We start from the raw sequence: 24,571 nt of genomic DNA, 5'->3' as shown, positions 1-24,571 counted from the left end.
GTTTATTTTTATACCCTAATTATTTCAGACAGAAATTTGCAACGCAGTGAAGGAGGCACCTCCGACCATAAAAAGTATATATATTCTTGATCAGGATCAACAGCCGAATCGATCTAGCCATGTCATTCTGTCCGTCTGTCCGTTTCTACGCAAACTAGTCTCTCAGTTTTGAAGCTAGCTGAATTAAACTTTTTAGTTAGTCTTCTATATACTCAACAGAATTTCATGAAATTTGAAATATAGCCATTTCATATTATTCAACAATGTTGTTAAAATTTTTATGAAAATCGGAATTCTATACTATATAGCTCCCATAGGAACGATCGAGAAATTAATTTAATTAAAAATTATAACTTTTTTAATTTTCAACAGATTTTTATCAAGTTTGAGATATAGCCATTCATATTATTCTTAAATTTTGTGTAAAATTTTGTGAAAATCGGACGACTATATCATTTAGATGCCATACAAAAGATCGTTAGATGTGGAGGAAAAAATGAAAATCTGTGAATGTAAAACTGCAAATATAATATGTATAGGCGAATGAAATGAAAGCAGGTATTACTTCATTGTTTTTTAACATAAATATAAATAATTTTTATTGTATGGATTCCTAGTCATCGAAGTTCTATTTGCAAGGGTATATAAACTTCGGCGTGCCGAAGTTAGCTTCCTTTCTTGTTAAGTATTTGCACAAGTCATCAATTTTTGAATTTTTATATTTTGTCCCCATGTCCGTAGTGAACGTCTTCATTGGACCGTACTTCAGAATAAATTATTCAAATATTGCCTTAGCTACAGTATCTGCATTTTTATTCGAACTTGAAATAGTAACTAAATATTTAGTCAAATCACTTATTAATGTGACTGCATATTCGTTTCCATTATCTGACATGGGTAGGGGACCAATTGTGTGCACTATAACCCTGTCGAGGGCATTAATTGGTGTTTAGGTAATTGCTGAAGGAGTTTTTATATTTGTTGTCACTTTATAATTTTGACTTCTTTGCTATTTTCGTATGTATTCGGTAATATCACGAGTCATACCTTTCCAATAATAGTGTCTGTTTACCTTGGCCAAGGTTTTAGCAATGCCAATGTGACCTCCTTGTATTGGATCATCATGGAATGTAGACATTATAGCATATTTTTCTATTATTTTCACAATTTGGGTCACTGGGTTGAGTAGGGCTACTCTAAATGAATTTAATATTTTAGTGGTCATTAATTTGAAATCATCTATTGAAACTTTTTCAAAGATTTTTTCCAACGGTGCCATATGGGTTGGCTGATTTTGTTTATACCGGCATCAAGAACTCCATTGGTATATAATCTTGCCATGTTTGAAGAAACATTCTACACGCAAGGTTACAACTTTCTGTAACTCGTCATCGTTAATGACTGTTATACATTGGGCTTTGAAGCTTTATTTGTAGCTTGCCTAGGCAATTCTACTTTTTCTGTTCCTGCGCAGGAATTCTGTCTACTTTGATATCTTATAGTGATTTTAAGTATATTCCGGTTCATTTCTTGTAGCTCTTTGACGGTTATTCTCTGTATCGCGTCAGCTACATAATTATCTTTGCCCTTCAGGTACTCTACATCAAAGTTTTACTCCTCTAATTCAAGTCTAATTCTGGTGAGCTTAGAGCTTGGATTCACCACTGTTCTCAAAGGTATGTATGCGGTCTATGATCTGTTTTGACCGTAAAGTGTTTTACGTAACTATATGGTCTAAATATGTTATTGCCCAATGAATTGCTGCTAATTCTTGTTATTTTGTGCTCATATTGCTTTCATCCTTGGTAAGCGATCTTGATGAATACGCGACTGGCAGCTGGAGTCCATTTTTGTTCTGAGTCAAAATCGCTCCACAAACCTGCTTGGTCGCTTTCGTTATACTGCACTAAGGTTGGATTCATTAAAGCCGATTTAACATGATCGAAGACATTCTGACATTTAGTTGTCCACTCAAACTCAACATCCTTTTTACATAATCTAGCTATCTGATGCGAATATTCGGCAAAGTTTTGGATAAATCGTCTGTAGTAATTGCAAAATGCAATGAATCGCCTAGCGCTGTCTGCATCATTCGGGATTGGATAATTTTTGATGACGTCATATTTTTTTCATGTGGTAAGATTCCCTTATCTGTGCATCTAAGTCCCAAAAATTTGACTTTATGCAAAAATGAAAATTTTTCAGAATGTAATCTTAGGTTGTATTTTCTACATTTCTCAAAAACATCAGTTAAGTTCTTGATCATGTGTTTTTCAGAATAACCGATCACTATCAAATCGTCCATATAAGGGAAAGCTTGTGTTGGATCCAATCCGGAGAACGCTATTGCCATCATTCTTTGGAATGAGTTTGGCTCTATTTCTAAGCCAAGTGGAAATGAAACATTGCTTGTAGAAAAAGATGTAATGTCTAGTGAAATTCAAGAAAGAAAAATACTTTGCTCGTCCTAGTTGATCTAAAATATCATCAATTCTTGGAAGTGAAAACTTATCCGAAAACAGTTTTTTATTAATTTGACGATAGTCAATCACTAATCCCCAGTTTTTCTCATCAAAACCGCGAAAATGAGATGACTTCATTCATTGTCTTGAAATTTCCAGCCACCAAAATAATAATTATTGTACTTATGGCTTCCTTAGTGCTGAATTTGTCAGCATGTTCGGGCGGTAAACCTTCGTCAATATAAGCAGTTCTTGAAGCTTCCGCAGATTATTGATTATAGTTGTGTACTTCTCGGCTGTCTTGCCTTTTTGGCTTCTCGATTATTCCAATGGTGGTGGTTTCCTCTTGTACTTTGTATAAAGTGCTTCCATCAATTTTTGACTTTATAACCTGCACGGCTATTCCTTCATACGAGGCTTTAGTCTACTAGTTTCAATGCTGTGACAAATTTCTGCAGTTGCAGTCTTTGTCACTGAATTCTGGTATAGCACTGGAAATGTCTTTTATATATGCCCTTTTGGCAGCCGCTGTGTCTAGCATTATTAAGCTGTTATCAGCGTTATCTTCTCTATCGGCAAGAATATCTTTTGTGTCCAAATTGATAACAGCTGGCACTGTAAGATTATGTAAATCTTCTTCTACTTAAATATTTTGTTCCTCTATTTCTAGATCTTCGCCAATTTTAAATTTAACAGGTGTATGAAATACAGAATGTAGTGAATGTTTTTCAATAAGGTTTTGTAATTTGCTTCTGAGTTGTGTTAGCAATCAAGATGTTTCTGACCAATGCTTGTTAGTTAACCTGTCCTTATGCTCGTATATTAACCGTCGTGCATCGTTAAAACATTCAACTATTGAGTATATGGGGATGCTTTTCGATAGTATCTCTGTGTGTATTTGCCAACTTCCTAGCAACTCCCGTAGTACTGTCAAAATTTTAAACCATTACGTAATCTCCTATAGTATAATCCTTTGGCTTTTTCCTTGTTTTGTCATAATATGTTTCGTTATACGCCTGTGCTCGATTTTGATTATAAATAGCTAGTTTTCTGATTTTCTCTAAGCATGTGTTGTATCGTTAATTTCTTACAATCTCTCCCTGAGCTCATCAATAATTTTACCTTTTTGCTCTACACCGAAGAGCATCTTGCTAGGAACTTGTTTAATACTTCGGTGTATAATGTTATTGAGTGCATATTCTACTTGCTCGATTACATTGTCCCAGTGAATTCCATTTTTAGGTTCAGTTAATTTTGCTATCATAGGTCCTATGGTCCTGTGTTTGCGTTCCACTTGTCCATTTGCTTGTGGGGAACCTGTCGCTATCTTCAAATGTTTAATATTGTTTTCGGTTGTAAATTATGCGAATTCATTAGATGTGAAACAACTGCCTCTATCAGAAACTATAAATTTCGGTTTGCTGTACAACCTGAAATAATCGGCTAAAGCTTTTAGAACTTCTTTTGTGCTTGTCGTCTTTGTCGTATATAATGTAACAAATTTCTTGAACCCATCTACTATTAAAAATATGTGTTTATTTGCTCTTCCTGCCGCAACTGGTCCATAATGGTCGATGTGTAACAATTCAAAAGGCTTATCCCCTTTTGGAATGCTATGTAAGAAACCTTCTGATTTTCCAGAGTTTGGATAAAATGCTACACATTTTATGTGACTCTTGCATTTTTCTTTGACGTTCTTAAACCAATAACCCCTCGTAATCGCTTCTATCATTTTATCCCTGCCAATGTGCCCAAGCTCATTGTGGTATTTGTGCAAAACGTGACTTTCCATTTCTTCAGGGACAAAGACTAATAAACGGTCGTCATTAGTTTTCCTATAAACAACGCGATATTTCATTTCGAATAGTTTTTGCTGATTTCTTTCTAATTCTTTTTTTTTTTGACAGATTTTTGATTGACAGATTATAAGATTGTCTTCAAAACTAGTGGTTTCTACTACTAAAATGTTACATCTGCCCAAAGCCTCTACGTGTTGTATCTTTGTCCCGGATATATGGATGAGTTTTTGAAGTTCAAGTGCCCATCGTGGGATTCTGGGATATAGTTCGACTCTGTTCAAAGTAACCGTTGTAAGAGAATTGCAATCGATTATTTTGAAATGTCTGCCTTGCAAATAGATTCGAAATCTACGCAAGGCGTAGATAATGGCCAGTGTTTCCAGCTCAAAGCTGTGATACTTTGCTTCAGTCTCTGTACTTCGATTAGAAAAATAGAACACGGGATGGAGTTTTCCATCTCCTTTCTTTGCATCAACACCCCACCAAAGCCCATAGAACTTGCATCGCAATGCAGTTCAACCTCGTCTTTGTGATTATAAATGGCTCAAACCGGTGCCTCTATAAGTTTTTTCTTAAGGTTTAAAAAACAGTTTAGCTCTTTCTTCAAAAAAAAAAAAAAAAAAATCCTTGTTTTTATTTAAATATCGTTAAGTGGTTTAGAGTTTGTAGAACATAATCCTAAGAACCTTTATACGTTGTGTTCTTTTTCAGGAATTTGAAAGTTTTTAATAGCATCAATACCCCTGTCATCAGCTCTGATTCCTTTTTTGTTAATGAAAAATCCCAGGTACTTTATACTGGTTTGCATAAACTCACATTTGTCTATACAAAGTTCTAACTTGTTATTATCCAGTCTTATGAACACTTCTTTTAATACGATTAATTGATCTTCCATGTTTGCGCTGGCTATCAATATGTCATCCATTTATACGATGACTTTATTTTCGCGTATTAAATCCTAAAAAATCTTATTTACAAAGCGCTAGAATACTGCTGATGCGTTCTTGATGCCCATGGGCATCCTTAAAAATTCGAATTGTTCAAGGGGGGTGACAAGTGATGTATATTTCGCAGAATCTGCGCCAACGAATACGTGAAAATATCCATTTTTAAATCTAGTCTTGAAAATACCCTTTTATTCACTAATTTATCAAACAGGTCGTCTATTAAAGGCAACGGATAATTGTCCTTTATTTAGACTTTATTCAATTTTCGATAGTCGATGCATAAACGCAAATCTCTCTCACTGTTTCTTATTATGCCCATGTCTAAATATTCGTCTATTCTTCAGCTTCTGAAGCTGCTCCTTCTCACTAAAAGAAAGTTTTCTAGGTGAGCAACTGAAGAGTTTAGATTTGTCTAAACTAATTTTCACTTCGCATTTGGTAAAAGGGGCATCTGGTCTCTTTGCTTTGACATAAAATTCTTCGAACATTTTGACAAATTTACATTTTGTTTCATAGTTTATTTCACACCCACAGCTGTGGTCTAAAAACTGATCATCGACTACGTTTATATTCAACATTTCGTTTTTAAAGTTGTCTGTTAAAAGTTCTGCTCTTTCAATTTGCGGCATCTCATCAAAGCCTTGAATTTTCTTACATGTGGTTCACTCCCTACGTTCTTTCCGCTATCCGTTTCTTTTTCCGAAAATTTTCTCATAACAGTTGAGTTTATAAACGCTTTTTTCTCATTTTCCAACGTTTTTTCCTTGTCAGTTTCATTTCCTAACATTTTCTCTTTTTCACCTAACAGTTTCTCTTTAACAGTTTCATGTCCTAACAGTTTCTCTTTAACAGTTTCATGTCCTAACAGTTTCTCTTCAACAGTTTCATGACCTAACAGTTTCTCTTCAACAGTTTCATGTCCTAACAGTTTCATTTCAACAGTTTCATTTCCTAACAGTTTCATTTTAACAGTTTAATTTTAACCGTTTCATCTCCTAACAGTTTCTCTCTAACAGTTTAAGCTTCATTCAAATTTTTGCTGGAATTGCAATTGGGTACTACGGCAGGTGCTAGTTGTTGATTATTTTCCTCCGAAAGCGAGTTCAAATCATAGGTGCCCTCTTTACCAATATTAATATCTTCGTCAATACCAAGGGTGTCTAGATTCATGCTCAAACCATAATGATCCATGAAATCCCTTCCTAGGATTGCATCGTGTTTCATTGACTCATTAGCGACGACAATAATTTCAAATTCGATTTTTATTTTATCTTTTAAAACGTAACAGAAAGATTTTCCAAAAATTTCAAGCCGGCTCTTGTTTAAAACATGATAAATTTCGTTCATGTTTCCCAATAATACTTCAGATGGAATTTTGGACTGCTTAATGAAAAATTTCGCGCTTCCTGAGTCTATGAGGCATTCTGCAATAATGGGTTCAGTAAAATCAATAAAAAAAATTTTTAATCTTCTTACATAGTTGTTAACGTTGCTGCCGTTGTTACTTTTCCTTTGGCGGCATTCTCCTACAAAATGGCTCATCTCTCCGCAAGCATAGCAGGATCCTGGTGGCCTTGTTGGTTTGCGACAGTCTTTCGCAAAATGGCACTTGGAGTTGCAGTTCCTACAGCGCAAGTTGTTGGCCTCCAACGTCTCCGGTATCGACTTCTTCGCGGCATAGTTTCCGGCTTGTGGAAGGCGTACGTTGGCAAATGCCAGCAGCATTTGCTCAGGATCAGCGAATCTCTGGATGCGGGCTTAATCACGCAAGCTCGCCGATGGGATTCCGTCGATCAGATGCTCGAGTAGCTCCTCCATGTCCATGTTGAAGGTTTGGGACATCATTAATTTCTCTTCGAAATACATGGTGAAACACTCATCCCTGTTCCATTTCCGTTGCTCAAATTTCCGACGTCGCTCTGATTTAGACGCTGTTTCACCAAATGCAACGATCAGTTGCTCTCACAGCCGTTCAAACGAATTCAGCATCCGTGTAGGGTTGGCATGTAGCCAGCGTTGTGCGTTGCCTTTTAGTTTGTTGACGAGCAACATCCACAGACTGTCGGTGTCAAGATTGTAAATCTGACCGTGGTCCTGAGGTGATCCACCCAGTTTCGAGCGCAAATGTCGCCTTAGAAATCGATGGCCGTTTCCTTAGCAAAAGAGAGTGATCCAGCCCTGGTATGGGGTCTGTCTTCCTGGGTGCCGTCAGTACTGCAGCTTGGCCGTTGCTGGTTGTTGCTGGCTTGCGGCGCCTTGTTGTTGCGTCTGTATGGCGACGCGCGTCTCTCTTTGATGTTGCATTTCAATTCGTTGAATGGTGTTGAGTTCTTCAATTTGTCGTTGTTGAGCTGCGCCACGAGCTTCTGCTTGTTGCAACGCATTTTTCTGTGAAATAAGTGTTGCCCGTAGTTGTGTAATGATTCGAGAAGTTCACGGTGGTCTGAAACACTTTCCTGCGACGATTGTGTTGCATTTCCCGTCTCGGTGTTGACCTGTTGGGGTTCGGTGCTGGAGGTACCGGTCTGACCCTCTCCAATTATCTGGCAGGTTTCCTCTTCTGGCAATTGACCTCGTTGCTCAGGTGGTATATGCCATAGACGCACCATAAATTCGGTTTTAACACCTTGGGTTGGCAGCCCCAACACTGATAGCCACCTTTTCAGCTGGATGACCGAAAAACCGTTTAAATTAACTTCGTGATCCCACTTCTGAATTTGTGGAAAGTTAAACCGAGCGTTTTATTTTGTTCTTTATTTCACTCGTCACAACCGAATGTTCCACTTTTCCCGTATCACATGATCTTTACATCTCTTAACATAGGTTTATATAACATAGGCTTAACATACATGGGAATAACATACATGGCTCTCTGCTAGCCTACTACAATATTTTTTTTAGATCTTGAGTACACTTTGGTATTTCTAGTCATTCCATAACACTTGACATATGTCATGCAATTTTTATATATTTTGTTTATTATTTTTTTTCTTAGATTTTGTCAAACTCATTACTCCTGGAGATATATATTTTCTTAAGGCATCTATTGCACTTTATATATCTTGAAAAACAAATTTGCCCACATGATCACCACAATAACTATTAAAAGCGTCGTAATCATTCCTGTGCTCTCTACTTCTACTTTGTTAATTAGATTTGCAGTGGAATCAACCAAACCCATGGTTACTTTAGCTTTCTCTAAATATTTTTATATAAATCTGTTTCAAATGAGTTTTTAGTTATAGCATTACTATTAATGAAATCCATCGTTTGGGCACACCTCAAGAACTTTCTTAATGTTCGGTGCGTTCCTTTGTTCGGTAGGAGCAGCTTCCTGAAAATTACTCATCAATATTCACCCATCGATGGTGTAAAAGACGGGCTGCATTTCGCACTAATTGAAGTTTTTTTTTATTATTTTAGTTTATTGAAATATATATAAATTATTAATTCTGTTATTTTTTTAATTTATTTTTTTTTAATATTTTATTTTTTTAAAAAGGTTTACCAACAAAGGATTTTAATTTCAAGAAATATACACTGGTACTTCTGTGCCTTTTGAGTATCGGTTTAATAATGTTTTATTGAATTTTATGAATTCTTATTTACTAAGGCCGCTTAGTTGCGCTGCCGGGTATGCCAACAGCGGAGCGGCTATACTATATATGGTTATATAAAGGGAGAAATCCGTATGCATGCATATGTGCATGAGCTATAAGCGGTCAGCGTGGGAACGCTGATTTTTGGACGTTGATGCACTAAGGTCAGTACATACAAGTGGCCCGTATGACACCAGGCACGTGCCTGTTTGGGTTAGGTGTTAGTAGGCGCGATGAAAAATATAGGACAGAATACGAGGAAAATTGACTACCGGCGTGCTGCCAGATTGTTAGTTTGCATGCTTACTAAGTGTGTTAGTATTAAAGATTTTAATTTGGGAAGGGAATCTACGTTAGAGATTAGTGTGTACAAATCATTATAATTTGCACATAACACTCTAAAAGGTTCATGCAGTTCAAAGGAGGTCCTACAGTGGCGCAACACTAATGGGATATAGGATCTAGTGGTTCTACATGGTACATGGAAATTAAGCTGACTCAACAAGTCAGCACTTTCCACATCACCATGGATAAGGTTAAAAATAAAGGTTATCCCTAGCATCGTTCTACGATTGGCTAAGGACGGCAAGTTTATTAATAGGAGTCTACTAGAGTAGGAAGGTAATCTTTGGTTTGCATCCCAATTTAAACCGCGTAGAGCGAAAAGTAAAAAGTTCTTTTGAACCGACTCAATGCGTTTACTATGGACGCCGTACTGAGGGCTCCAAACGCAGCATCCATATTCTAGGATAGGACGAACTAAGGAAGTATATAAGGATTTAGTAACATAGGGGTTATTGAATTCCTTCGACCACCGTTTAATAAATCCAAGCACACCCCTGGCTCTATTCACCATAGACGAAATATGATCAATAAAGTCAAGTTTTGGGTCCAAGCGGACGCCCAAATCGTCAACTGTATTAATTCTTTCCAAAGAGCAGCCGTTCAGCGTGTAAGTAGCAAGCTTAGGAGCGACACGAGAGAATGTCATTAGCTTGCATTTCGAGCCATTTAAGTTTAATAAGTTTACACGGCACCAAGTTTGAAAATTATTAAGATCTGTTTGTAAATCCGACTGGCAGGCAACGTCTTTGTATTGCACGCAAAGCTTGACGTCATCCGCGTACATAAGTACTCTGGAGTTAGTCAAGACTTTGGGCAGGTCATTTATGAACAATGTAAACAATAAGGGTCCCAAATGGCTTCCTTGCGGGACACCAGATGTAACCCTTAGAATATTGGATAAATTATTCTTAAAGAGGACCTTTTGCGTCCTGCCATTCAAATAACTAGAGATCCAATTAAGAAGATCACTTGGAAAACCCATTGAATCGAGTTTTCTAACGAGGAGAGAATGATTAACAGAGTCAAATGCTTTACTGAAATCAGTATAGATTACATCTGTCTGACAATTATTATGGAAGCCCTTTATAATATAGGAAGAGAGCTCCAAAAGATTTGTTGTTGTTGATCTTCGCTTCATAAAACCATGTTGACATGGAGAAATAACCGATCTACAAAGGTGCTGTAAATGAGGGGTGATAATATTTTCAAATAATTTTGGGATGGCCGACAACTTAGTGATTCCTCTATAATTGCTGGCATCCAATTTGCTACCTTTTTGTGGAGAGGAATAATAAACGATTCCTTCCAAATAATGGGAAAGTGGGTGGGTTTTTAAGGACAAGGTAAACAATTTCAGAAGGGGATAGCACAGGGCGTCGGCACAATAGCACCTGGCGAATAAACTGGCTTGACACGATGAAGATCTAAAAGGAGAGAGCTTTCGTTTAGGCTAGGACAGAAAATTAAGTTCAATTTGGGTATGTCGTAGGAATAAGTCTGGTATATATACGAAGAGCTAGAATAGGTTGTTTGAAAAAACTGCGAAAATAGATCGGCTATTGCCTGATCATTATTTGCGGTAGTATTTTCAAATGAAAGCGAGGAAGGATTTGTTTTAGGTTTACGTTTAGTGTTAACGAAATTATAAAACTGTTTTGGGTCCTGTGAGAACTGGGCCCTACAACGATTTAAATAGTTTTTATAACACTGCGCGTTCAGCACGGTAAAGTTTGACCGAGATGATAAATAAAATGAAAGGGCAGATTGAGAACCGGTGATTTTAAATTTAGCATACAGTTTAGATTTCTTATTCTTAAGTCGGCTCAACTCCTTAGTAAACCACGGCGGCTTATTCGAGCTTGGAGGATAATATAACGGAACACATTCAGTAAAAAATGAATTCATGGCACTGTAAAAAATATCAACGGCAACTGCCATGTCAGTGCACATGTATAGATCGGACCAATTGAACTCGTTTATAAAATTATTCAGCCGTTCAAAGTCCGTTTTGCGAAAACATAGGACTTTATTGGCTGGACGGTCAGAAATATTCTGTACGTCACACCCAATATCAAGAGTCACATCGAAAATTGGATGATAGGGATCTTCGGGCTGCGTCAGAGGCGCCACCCTTGCTAAACTGACTCTCGCAGGATCAGAGACGAAGCAAAGATCAAGCAAGCGCTGTTTGGAATTTCGCACATGGTTGACTTGAGACAGCGAAATGTCAAACAAGCCAGCGATAAAGTCATGTTGTGTAGGTGTATTGAGAGTATTGGTGGAACTATTCGAGCACCAAATAGCACCAGGGATATTAAAATCTCCAAGAACTACCAACTGGTCTCTATCCAAAAGTCTACTGGAAACCATCTGAATAGCGGAAAGGTGATTCCAATAAATAGGAATAGGAATAGGATTTAGCATTGCTTAAAAAGTGGGTGGTCATATTTCACGCTCACTGGACTTGATTTTGCTAATGTTCAGCGACAAAGTATTGCTAATACGTTTATGCCAAGTTCTTAGTACAGTGTACTCTCAATATATGTGCAGACTTCAATATTATGGATGTGAATCATGATACATAGACGTAAGAACGACGTAGGATGATACAAATTTAGGTTTAATAAATGCCAGTTGGAAGAGCTAAGGTATGTAGGAGTTATGATGATCGAAAGGAACGTCCATAGGAAAGCTGGTCGTCGGATGTCGTAGCGTGTTGTTAGAACGTCTGCAACTCTTATATTGCCATATGTGCCAGGTCAAACCAATGCAGCCGCCAGTCATTGGAATGAAATTTTACTTCATTGATCACCACTAGGGCTCTGTTAATTAGGAAACTGCGAGAAACCGCAAGAAATGCAACACCAATCAGAAAATGTGCGGGGCTAAGAGCCGCAAGGTGAGTGGGGTCTTTGGAAATTAAAGAAATAGGCTTTCAGTTCAAACCGGTTTCAATCTTAGTCAGGACGGTACCCAGTTTTTCGAAGGTGTAGTCTCTGCTATGTGCTTGTATAAATGAGCTTTGAAGCTTTTCACACCCGCACCCTGGAGCCCTCCCATATGAGGTGCGGCAGGTGGTATAAACGCACGGTTAAGTTCTGTAGACCGTGTTTGGATAGAACCAATGTTCTTATTGCTTCCATTAAGTCTTTGGATAAGGATGTGGGACGACGAAGGTTTTTCCGTTGTCAGAGTAGTCGTGTAGTGGACACCCACAGCGTGCGGAAGACCGTTTCGGGGTAAATGAACCAAGTACTAACGCAAACAAAAACGCAGACGTACCCCTTGGTAATTTTTCAGACTCGACCGACATTAATGTCAAATATTCCTGCGAAACCCATGCCCATGTGGAGAACTTGGATCTCGCACGGGGCAAATTTCCAATCAAGTGAGTCTGCTGAGTTTTCTTGTGGATAACACAAACTCGACACGAGTGCATTCCTACTTTTTACCAACCCTCCAAGCATGGGAATCCAGAATTTGGAATCAGTCGTATCCTCAACTGATTCCCCCAATGCAAGGATATTCGATGGGTAAACAGGGCTTAAAGTTTTGTGAGTTTAGCCTGGGAGGGTCATCGAATGCTTCTCATCATAGCTAAGCATCTCAGATGCTTGTAACCGACCGCTTGCCCCCAAGAAACCATTTACGTCGAGAAAGGTGTGCAGGTAGGTAGAGTTGGCCTAATAAATGAACTTATAGACGTTAGGAGACATTTCGGAAATTTCATTTTAATACGGACGTAAATGGTAACACTTATATGCGTCTTGTAACGCATTCCAAAACGCATGAAATGGTAATTTGTCTCGAAATATGAATATCCTTCAGTGTTGGATTATCCTTTAAGAACTCTTGTCACTTGGTTTCGATATGAATGGAAACATTGGAACTGATTAGGAAAAGCGATAAACATCGAATAATTTCGCTATTTGAGATAAAATCTCTCGTTTTGTGTAGGCAGTTTGGAGTAAAAAATATTGGAAGTAGCCAAATACTCAAACTGCGCCTATGAGATTGCCTGATTCCCTAAGGTGCCTTGTGCAGTGGGAAATCGGCACTCAATTGCGAGTAATTCAATATCAATAAAAACAAAATTAATTCAAATAAAAACATAAAAACAGTTTGAGTGTTAATAAACTTATTCATTTTCATTTTCAAACAGTGGCAAGGTGTCAATGGCTGTTTTTATGTTTTTATGTTTTTATTTTAATTAATTTAGTTTTTATTGATATTGAATTACTCGCTTTTTTGATTTATTGTGTTATTTTTCGCAAAGATTAAAAAATAAGATAAAAAAACATGAAGAAAAAGGTACCAGTACGAAATAATTAATTGCCAAAAAATTAATCAAACTAATAGCTCATAAATGAAAAGTCGCAACGATCGAAAACAACGGGCGACTTCCACGATCTGCATATTCTTGCTAATTTTGACTTATGCTGCTGATCGAAAGCAACAGCTACCAAAATCAAAAGTAGCAAAAAGTCGAATCCAGCGACTTATGCGACTGTAGCTGCCGACGAATCCCGAAAGTCGACGCGTGCCACAGCGTCGACTTACGTCTACGACAAAAGCAACAGCAAAGCGGAAAGCAAGAAAACGAAAAGCGGCGACTGCTGCTGATTTTTGATTTTGGTCGCTGTTTGATTTTTGACTATGCTTTGACTGCGACTTCTGATTTGTTAAGAAGTAGAATTAAAATCATGCGAAATGAAACTTACCACAGTTTTTTTAACACAGCTTCCAAGGCAATTTTCGTAAGTTTTGCCACGAAATTGAAGCCCGAATAGTGATAATTAGCAATATGTTAGAATTAGAAGAAAATCTTGAGAATTATAGATTATACACAAATGCAATGAATAATACAGTAAAGAGTCTTATTCAAGGAAAACTACCAGATAGGTTATTTATGTCACTGGCTAAATACGATATTTCAACCATTTTAAAATATAAACAAACGGCTCAAATGGAAGGCTTTTATGAATAATCCGAATTCAGTGATTTTAATAAGAATGGAAATTCCAAGATTAAACCCCAAAAATTTAACAACAAATATACTAATAATGCACGTAATATCCACCCACATAATACTTACCAATACAATCCTTATTTTCGACCAAAATAGGAAATTGTACCAATAGTTTAACCAAAATTTGCAAGAAGCACAAAGAAATAATCCACTAAATTATAATCATAACAGTAATATACCAAACCAACCTTACAAACGTGTACGGGAAAGTAATAGTGATTCACAAAAAATGCAGGTTGATGAAAATTATCAACAAATAGAAAACAAAGGCCAGTTCTACTATGAACAACGTGTTTTAATAACAATAGCGAGTATTAAAATACTCAACAAAATGAACCAATGTTACATGCAAATCTTCCAATGGGAGCCTAGGAACAAATCAATTCATAGAAATCATGATTAATAATCGACTATACAGGTGTTTAGTTGACACGGGGTCCTCAATAAAGTTAATGAGGGAACATTTTTTTTTTTACCAACTTCAGTAAAACAAATTTCTGTAAGAACTATGAAAGGAGTTACAAAATTAAAGGAGCTTGTATCTATTGCACCAAATAATCTTTTTAGACAAGATCAGATATTTTACATACATGTCTTTTCACCCCACTATGACATGCTTTTAGGTAGAAACCTTTTATTGGTAAACAATGCCATTATCGATTATTCCTTGAGAACAGTATTAATAAATAAAAAAACATTTAAAATAAGACAATTTTCGAGGGATCCAAATGCAGAAAAAACATGTGAAGCATTTTTAAAACCAGAAAACTATACAGAAGAAATTAATTACGCAATAAAAAAAATGAGATGGGAAGGAGACAGGAATATCGACTCTATCATTTAAACAAAGAAGAAAAAATTAAACTACTTAATTTACTAAAAAGTTTCAATGACATTCAATATCGTGAAGGAGACAATTTGACTTTCACGAGTGTCGTTAAGCATGAAATTAATACACAATACGGTATGGTTATTCTTTTGCTTTCGAATAGGAAGTTGAGAAACAAATAAAAGAGATGTTGGATCAGAAAATTATTCGGCACAGCCAATCACCCTACAGTAGTCCATTGTGGATTGTACCAAAAAAGGCTGATGCCACAGGTATAGAGAAGTTTAGAATCGTAATCGACTATAGAGGACTAAATGAGATAACAATAAGCGATAGATTTCCCATCCCCAATATGGATGAAATAATCAGCACAATAGGACGTTGTCAATATTTTACAACAATTGAAATTGCCAAAGGCTTTCATCAAATTGAAATGGACGAGAAATCCATGAAAAAGACCGCTTTTTCGACTAAATATTGTCATATTGAGTACACACGTATGCCATTCGGATTGAAAAATGCCCCAGCAACATTCCGAAGATGTATGAATCACATACTTAAAGATTTAATAAATATACATTGTTTAGTTTATCTCGACGATATCATAATATTTTCTGCGTCACTTGACGAACATTTAAACTCTTTAAGGGAAGTATTTAAAAAATTAAGAGAGCCAAATCTTAAACTACAATTGAATAAATGTGAATTTATGAGAAGTTTTTCTTGGTCACAAAATTGGACCACATTGTGTCAAACCAAATCTAGACAAAATCCAGGCTATAGTAAAATTTCCCATCCCAAAAACACAAAGAGAAATAAAATTATTTCTGGGCCTTCGTGACTACTATCGAAAATTCATTCCCTAATTTGCTAATATAGCAAAACCAATGACACAGTGTTTGAAAAAGGGGGCTAAAATAATAATAAATGACGAAAGCTACATTAAAGCATTCAATAAATTAAAACTTAAATTAATAATTAATGATTCTATACTTATTTGCCCAGATTTTAATAAAAAGTTTTAACTATCTATCTTATCAAGAAAACAAACCCATTAATTATATTAGCCGCACATTAAATGAACACGAAGAAAACTACAGCACAATTGAAAAAGAGTTATTGGCCATAGTATGAGCAACAAAGGTGTTGAGGCCCCCCTACCTGTACAGACGAAAATTTGAGATAGTAGGTGATCAGCAACATTGGCTCAGCAACATTAAAGAACCCAATATGAAGTTGCAAAGGTGGAAAATAAAATTGAGGGAGTTTGACTTTGACATAAAATACTTGGAGGGAAAATTGAATCATGTAGCAGACGCCTTGTCCAGAGTTCGAATTGAGGAAAATTATTATGAGGATAGTAGTACACAAGCTACTGTGCACAGCGCTGAGCAGGATATTGGTTATTTAATACCGCTCACAGAAAAACCACTTAATTATTTTAAAAGACAGGTCGAAAGGATTAGGGGTGACACAGAAAATGTGGATACCACACACTATTTCAAAAAGGAAATAATAAAAATAACGTATAATAGCTTGAACAATGAAAAAGCCAAACAAATATTCATAGATCACTTTTGTGCAAAATCAAGCACATTGTATATTGAAAATGAGGCAGACTTCGAAATATTTCAAAGGGCATTCCAAGAAATCTTTAATTCAAAAACAACTTAGTTATTAAAAACCAATATAAAATTAAAAACATTGAAAGTTACGCGGAATTAAAGGAAGTTATTTTAAGCAGCCATAGAAAATTGTTGCATTTAGGAATCGAGAAAATGGTCAGGCTTTTTAAAGAAACCTATTACTACACAGATTTTCAAAAACTTATTCAAAACATAATTAACGAATGTGATGTTTGTAATCGTGCCAAGATCGAGCACAGAGATAAGATATTCATGGGCTTCTAATCCACCAAATGCCTCTTTAATTATTATCAAAACTCAGGAGAACATACTCCTACACTTGGGATATTATCGGGCTCTGAACCCTCTACACCTTCGATCTGACCTTCCGCTTTTCCACCTTAGCTGTTAAGGAGGCAGCAATCGGCCCACCCTTCCATTGCACTATGTTGAATTTGACCCGTTTTCGTGGCCAAAACTCATTTTTCGCGAGTATTGAAAGTTTCGTATTTTCAATGATACCATGTTAAGAAATGATCAAACTGCTATGTTACATACCTAAAATGTTAACTTAACAGTTCAATGTAAAATAAAATAATGTTCAAAATAACAGCTGTTAAAGTCAGCTGCAGTTTCAAATTAGCATATCTCTGACAAAAAATCATTAAATAACAAAATTCAAACTGAATATTAATTCTTCAGGTTATTACTATGTGTTGATACTAATATGTTGCGTGTTGCGTTCATATTTTTCTAAAAATTTGTATATTTAGCAAGTGGTGGCCCCTTATCACTTTAAGAAAGAAAGTTGATTTTTCCAAAGGGTTTGTCTTTCCTAGTAGTGTGGCGTAAGCAAGGGAGGTTCAATTCCTCCGGAAATATATTGTGAAACAATCAAACTCCGCAAAATATAAGGTTTTCTTAACCGTTAAAACTGATATCGACGTTAGGGATAGACAACAATACATATTTTTTTTATAATAATAATGAAATTGATGACAATGATGAAGTTAATAATTAATATGTAAAATAATAAAACCAAAAAAAAAAAATGTTCTTCTTGAATAACTTTTAATTTGCAAGACACATTTGAAATAAAAAATTCATCCTGTGTCCCAAAATTGGGGACTGTAACTTGAAAATTGCTTTAAATATTCGTCTTTTTTTATTTCTGTGGGCGGAGGGGTGCGTTGGCACGCCCAATTTTCTAAAATACCTTCCTATAGTCATAACCATCATTATACAAGAAACCAGCAGTGAAAATGTTAATAATTTCAAAAATTTTAATTTTGGCCACGAAAATGGGTCAAATTTCACATAGTGCATTGGCCGTTCGACTTATTTTCTTTTAAACGGCCCCTTTCGCGGTTTCGCTTTTACGGGATCTCATGTCCGCCGATGACAAACACTTAATTTACAAGATTAAAGACATTTTTATTTAACAACAAACATATTAAAAAATGTCCCCTAATTTCTAAACACCAAAATTGGCGATTAAAATTATCATTTATAATGACAGTTAGGCGTAAGGAATATAAAACAAATCAAATAAAATACAATTTATATAAGAAAGCTATCGGTAACTTAAAAAAAAAATGCATACAGATGCGAAAAATACTAGACTCAAACTTAAGTGGTTTATCATTCTTTACGATATTCGGTTAATGAGTGGGCTCCGCGCTCATCTCCAAAACTACAATATTTGAGTGTCACTCAATTACTTTGTTGCCTTTGCTTTTAAATGTTTTCTGCCAATTCGGCAATGCAATTTAATTCGGCCATAAAAAGAAACTTAATTTCGACTAATTTTAATTCCGATTTTTTTTCCTCTTCCTTTTTCTTCCTATTTACCTATTTTCACAAAAATTTTGATAAAGTAGCCACTCAAAAAATATCATAATATTTGTAAAACCACGCATTATTTCACAGCATCCGTCGAGGGAAGCTCTTTGTTCTAAGATACCTGTAAAACGCTGCGAAAAAGATAATTTTCCCTTTTTCTTTTAAAATTCATTCTCTTCTAGCTATTTTTTTTTATATCATTTACTTTACTTTGAATGTGAGAAACCATGCCATAGTCTTGGCAGTTAGCAACGAACCATAAACACTTTTCCGACAAGTACCACAAAATACATTCAAAACAACATTAAAGAAAATCACGTATAGCTACAAATTAATTATTCAATGTGGCTAGTAATTTCGATCATTCGTGAATTCGCTCTTCTCTCTCATCTCTTTCCTTTTAACTCTTGTTCCTCCAGTTGTGAGGTTAAATTTTTTCTTTTCGGCACTCACTTTCCCCTCACTTTTCTTTCCCTCTACTGTTTCTCTTCTAACTTTTTAGTTGTTACGGGCACAATTTTAGATTCGCATGGTTTTCACTAATTTTAAATAGGGTCTGGAACGGTATTATAGCACCAACAACCAAAAACCATATCCACAGCGAGCTTCCGATTTTTCGCCGATAGTGGGTCGGTTGCTCCAAAACAAAATAGCTCCAATGCGATCTTCTCGTGCGCTCAGCTAGCGAAAATCAAAAGTGTTGTCCCCGGTATTCTTTATCGTAACAAAATTTCGATGATCGGAGTCCCCTTTTATTTCTTTCTTTTCAAACTCACCAAAATTAGAGGAATCGGCCGATATCAACGAATTCGCTTGCCTTCTCTTTAGACACGCCTCCAGGGCTTCGCTTCTTTTGCTAGGCCTAAATCTTTACACCGCAAATCTAACATCCTTTTTGGGTTTAGCAGTTTTCATGACATTCTCGGTGGAGGGTTCAGATAAAATAGAACAGCAGCACGAATCCCCCTCTCGCAGAAACCAAATGAATTATCATCCTGTTGACCTATTCTGCTTTTATTTTATCCTACAAGTCAACCAACGGCAACCAACATAAAGATGGCGCTCATTCAGCTCTGTTCTCAGTCTATCTGTCAGCGCTACACGGTTGCATACATTTTTCAGTTTTTTTCCCTGATGCATGGTTGGTTATTGGCGTCACAGTTCCAAAGTCGCAGCTGAACGCAGACTATTAAAATTAATTCGGATTTAGAAAGATAGAAGCAAAGTATTGGCATAGTGTAGACGCCGGCTTTGGCAGCTTCAGAAGTTATAGAATACTTTAGGCAGAAAAAGGTAAAAATAATTGACACCTGGCAGGTAATGCATCTATCATTTAAAGTAAAAACCATGAAGATAGGTAATCAATTTTATTTTTGTAATTTACCCTGAAAGTTAAGAAATATGTTGCAAAGATTAATCTTGAATCACCTCTCAAAATTTCATCGACCGGCCTACTGCTTTCAAAGCTCGTTCATGCGACATCGTGCATTCATCCAAAATAGGAATTCTACATTCTAACATTAATTTTGCTGTCGCCGAATTTTTGGTCATTGTGCACGTTAGATTTTTACTCCAAAGAAGAAGGCGGCATCAATGCAGAATGTGCATTTCGACTGCCTTTCAACAATGTGATGGTGCAACAGATTGATCGAATAGTAGCCAGATCAGCGAAATGTCTTTCCAGTCCCTCCGGAAGCATCGAGAATGTAAATGCCTCCCATTCCATCGTCAACAATCTTCATTAGCGAATCTTATACGTATTTTTAAACCCTTGCAGGGTATTATAATTTCAGTCGGAAGTTTACAACGCAGTGAATGAGGCACCTCCGACCACATAATTTAAATATATTCTTGATCAGGATCAACAGCCGAGTCGATCTAGCCATGTCCGCCTGTCTTTCTGTCCGTCTGTCCGTCTGTCCGACTGCCCATTTCTACGCAAGCTAGTCTCTCAGTTTTGAAGCTACCTGAATACAACTTTGTAGTTAGTCTTCTATATACTCTCACTTGTATATATGTCGGAACGGGCCGGATCGGACGACTATATCCTATAGCTGCCATAGGAATGATCGGAAAATTAAACAAAAAAACAAACAAAATGTACTACATTTTTTATAGCTCTTGCTTGATCTTTGTTTTGTCTTAGATCCGGCGAGACTTAGTTAAGCTAGAATGGTTCCGCTGACGCAACCTGACGATCCGACTTTCGTCGCAGTTCTCACAGGACCCAAAACAGTATTATAATTTATAATATTAAATAAAACGTAAGACTAAAACAAATCCTTTCTCGCTGTCATTTGAAAACTCTTCTTCAAATAAAGATCAGACAATTGCCAATAAATTTTCACTGTTTATTCAAACAACTTACTCTAAATCTACTGATTTAAATCAAACCTATTCTTACATCATGCCCAAAGGGAACCCACTTTTCAGTCCTAGCTGAAACGAAAACTCTCTTCTTTTAGATCTTAATCCATATTAGCAGCACCTTTTTAGATCAGTAATTTATTCATTTTAACATGGATTTATTGAGTGACGATCAACAAGAAATAATCTTTTGGAGCTCTCTTCCCTTATTATAAAGAGGTTCTATAATAACTTTCAGACAGATGTTATCTTTACTGACTTCGGTACAGCATTTGACTGTGCTAATCATTATCTAAATTTATCTGAAACGCAAAAGGTCATCTTTAAGAATAATCTATCTAAGTTCTCAGAGTTACTTCTGGTGTCCCGCGAGGTAGCCATTTTGGTCCTCTATTGTTTACATTATTTAATAAAGACCTGTCCAAAATTCTGACTAACTCCAGAGCTGGCGATGTCAAGCTTTGTGTGTAATATGTACGCTGAACTGCTGCCCCTTGGAAAGAATCAATTTAGTTGATAATTTGGGCGTCTGCTTGGATTCTAAACTTAACTTTTTCGAACATATTTCGTCTATAGTGAAAAGTGCCAGGGTTGTGCTTGGATTATTAAGCGTTGGTCGAAGATGACTCCTAGTTAGTTAGTAAGTCCTTGTATACTTCTTTAGTTCGTCCTATCCTAGAATGTGGAGTTGCGTTTGGAACTCACAGCACAGCATTAATAGTACTCATAGAATCAGTTAAAAGTATCTTTTTACTTTTCACTCTACGCCCTTTAAATTAAGATGCCAACCACTGCCCTATTTTCATAGACTCTTTCTATTTAAGTTACCTTTCTAAGCCAACCGTAGAATTATGGTGGGCATTACCATGGTGATGTGAAAGTAGAACATCCTTTAAATTACGTTTTATTATGATGATTTGTACATAAAAACTTTTAACCTAAGCCACTGAGTACACATGGATGCTGTTTGTAAGGGGTAGCGTTCAGAGAACTGCCACAAGCCACCGCAACTACAAGTGAACCGACGAAACACTCGGTGTCTGAGACACTCGGGTGTTTATGGTACCCTATTTGCGGTTATAAAAAGAACACCACAGTGTATTTGGTTTCCGTTTGTATTATGTTACTGCCGAAGGGTGCGAGTGAGTGCTGCGGTACAATGGCTTGAATGACCCGACTCACAAGAGAAGATTGGTCGCAGGTCATTTTTTGTATGCATTATGGGTGGAACAAGACGGTCTAAAAAAAGTCTAAAAAAAATTTTTTTTTTGTTTGGCGAATCCGAATTCGTCGACCTAATTGCTAATAAAAAAACAGTAGATGCTGCTCTTTTACATTTTCAATAGATTAAATAATAATAATATATAATTAAATAATTTATATTCAAGTATTTCAAATTATACTAGCATAAATTACATGAATTAATTATGTAAACAAGTAGTAAAATTATTTACTAATGAATAATTTTAAAAGCATTAAAACTTGTTTAGATATTTTGTTTTTTTATTTTATTTTATTTTTTTTTGTGACATTAAAAAAAAATAATATAATTACAAAATATTTATAGATTTATTTAATTTAATATTGCCATATAAATTAACCAGCCGTTTCTAACCTCTTTCTGAGACCTCCAGAATTGTCTGAATCCGATCGTTAACAAGAATTCAAGACAAAAACACAAAAGGCGATGACGTCATAAACACCCGGGTGTCGTCAAGACACTCGAGTAATATGTGTGTGTTTTTCCCACAATCCTGTTTTTTTAGGTGTTTTTTATTACCGTTGACTGCTCTACACATTCGTTTTGAGTGCGAAGTAGAGTACCGTATTGATCGGGTGCGCAGAACTCCGAGTGTTTGCACCACTCAGATGATTTTGTGTGGTTGTTTGCCTTTTACTTTAGTTGCCGGTGTTTTGTTTTATATAATATTTAATTATGTATTAAATACTTTAAATATATAATAATTATAAATATAAAATATATAAAAACGATATATAATAACAATTACAATAATTATTAAAACCATACATTAAATTCAAAAAACTCTTTTTTCAGATTAACAACTCCTCAAAGGAATGAAAGAACAATGCCAGTGCTTCCAAAGGATACCATACTAGCTGATTTGTTACGGCAATCAGACCTTGTTTACAAGTACCATGAGCATGACAGTCTGTTAGAAAATAAAATAGAGCAAGAGTTGAGTGAACAAGAAAAATCGGATGCATGGGACACATATGAAAAGGAATTCACGTTTGGTATGATTTTGCATGATTTTACAGGGAATTCTAATTTTAGTTAGATTATATAAGTTATTTTGGTTCAGGATAGAAACTTTTTAAGGCAAAGGTTATTATAGTAGGTAGGTTACAGTGGTGAGGCCCAATCCTGGGGCCTCCAATTGGAGCTAAGCTCCTTTTTGGTCCACTCTTCTGTTTGTTGTTGTTGTTCACTATCAGTACCACCCAGAGTCATTAAGGAAACCTAGGATTGCCGAAACTTTCAGCTTTCCTATACTTTCCAGTGACTCCATCTGGTAGGCACCAAAGTGGCGAAGTCTGATGTGGTTTAGCGCTAGGCAGAAGCAGAGCAGATGTTCCGGTTTCTCTTGCTCTGTAGGTTGCTTACAGCTTCTACAGATCGAACCGATCGCCCAATGTCCCGTGGTGACTGCCGTGAACCTGCTAATATCCCGCTTGCTGTTGGAACTGCTACTGGTTCGTTTTTTTGTCGTACCTCGGCCAACATTCCCTTGACCTTCTGTGATCGCTCTTACTTAGCCATTCTTTATTAGCTATCTGCTTAATGTGGTCATGGATCGCGTTTAGGGAGATCGGTAATTCAAAGTCTGAACTTAGCCCTGCCGAGCCTGCACGGGCTAGTTCGTCTGCCTTCTCATTTCCTGGGATCTCGTTGTGTCCCGGTTCCCATATTACTTGTTACTTATTACTTACTTGTTACTTATTTTTGTCAGCAAGTCTGTTAAGGGCCTTCTTGCATTCTGCCACTAGTCGTGAGTTCGTTTTCACGGCAGCTAGGGATTTTATAGCCGCTTGGCTATCCGAGTAGGTTCGCACTCTGTTGCCCCTGAGGTCCTGACTTAAGGAAAGTTTGACTGATTCCCTTATGGCTAGTAACTCAGCCAGAAAGACCGTTGCTGAGTCTGAGAGATTGAATGCCTTTTCAATTTCCCAATTCTCATCGTACATGCCAGCCCCTATGCCACAGCTCATCTTGGAGCCATTGGGGTAGAGGGACACCTTGTTTTCTACTACCACCTTGTCCTGGCTCCAGTCTTCCCTTGATGGATATGAGGTCGAGAATGCGTTCCCGAAGTTCATCTCCGCGATCATGTACTCGGTCTTTACGTTTGAATTTATTCCGTAGACAAAAATCTTGCGTGCCCGGCGCCGTATTCCATTCAGCAATTGCTTGCCTTCAGTCTCACTGCGCGCTGTGCTGCAATGTCCTTCACGAACAGTTCTATCGGCATTATATTCAGGATAGCGTTGTGAGCAGCCGCGGGGCATGATCGCATTGCACCCACGGCCCCCACACTCCATGTCAGCTTCCTTCTGTTGTAAGCCCTAGTTAGTGCCGGCCACCATACTAGGGCTCCGTATGTTAGTATTGGCCGTACCACTGCTGTGTAGAGCCATAAAATTATCTTTGGGTGCAGTCCCCATTTGTTCCCAAACATTTTCCTGCAGGAGTAAAATGCAATGCTTG

General features: G+C 36.7%; 1 protein-coding gene and 1 pseudogene across 23 annotated transcripts in view; one reads left to right on the top strand and one right to left on the bottom strand.

Moving 5' to 3' along the window:
- The window catches only part of LOC110177636 (chromatin remodeler ATRX homolog), a 597,323-nt gene that overhangs the window by 538,463 nt on the left and 34,289 nt on the right, over nt 1-24,571 (top strand). For 22 of the 23 annotated variants that reach the window (XR_015273279.1, XR_015273296.1, XR_015273290.1 and 19 more), the window contains one exon: nt 22,901-23,100. Coding sequence is in view for 20 of the 23 variants with exons in the window: in XM_086840143.1 (XP_086696269.1) it covers nt 22,901-23,100 (200 nt within the window). In the remaining 3 variants the exon portion in view is untranslated. Of the gene's footprint in view, nt 1-16,052; nt 16,528-22,900; nt 23,101-24,571 lie in introns of those variants that run through there. The other variant, XM_086840127.1, reaches the window with a different exon arrangement.
- LOC147644817 (uncharacterized) lies at nt 6,621-7,032 on the bottom strand (annotated as a pseudogene).

The sequence above is a fragment of the Drosophila serrata genome, unplaced genomic scaffold (genome assembly GCF_035046125.1).
Source record: "Drosophila serrata isolate PLE 108 unplaced genomic scaffold, ASM3504612v1 contig_88, whole genome shotgun sequence".
Taxonomy (NCBI): domain Eukaryota; kingdom Metazoa; phylum Arthropoda; class Insecta; order Diptera; family Drosophilidae; genus Drosophila; species Drosophila serrata.
The sequence above is the reverse complement of the archived record's forward strand: the minus strand, read 5'-3'. Positions and strand labels throughout refer to the sequence as shown.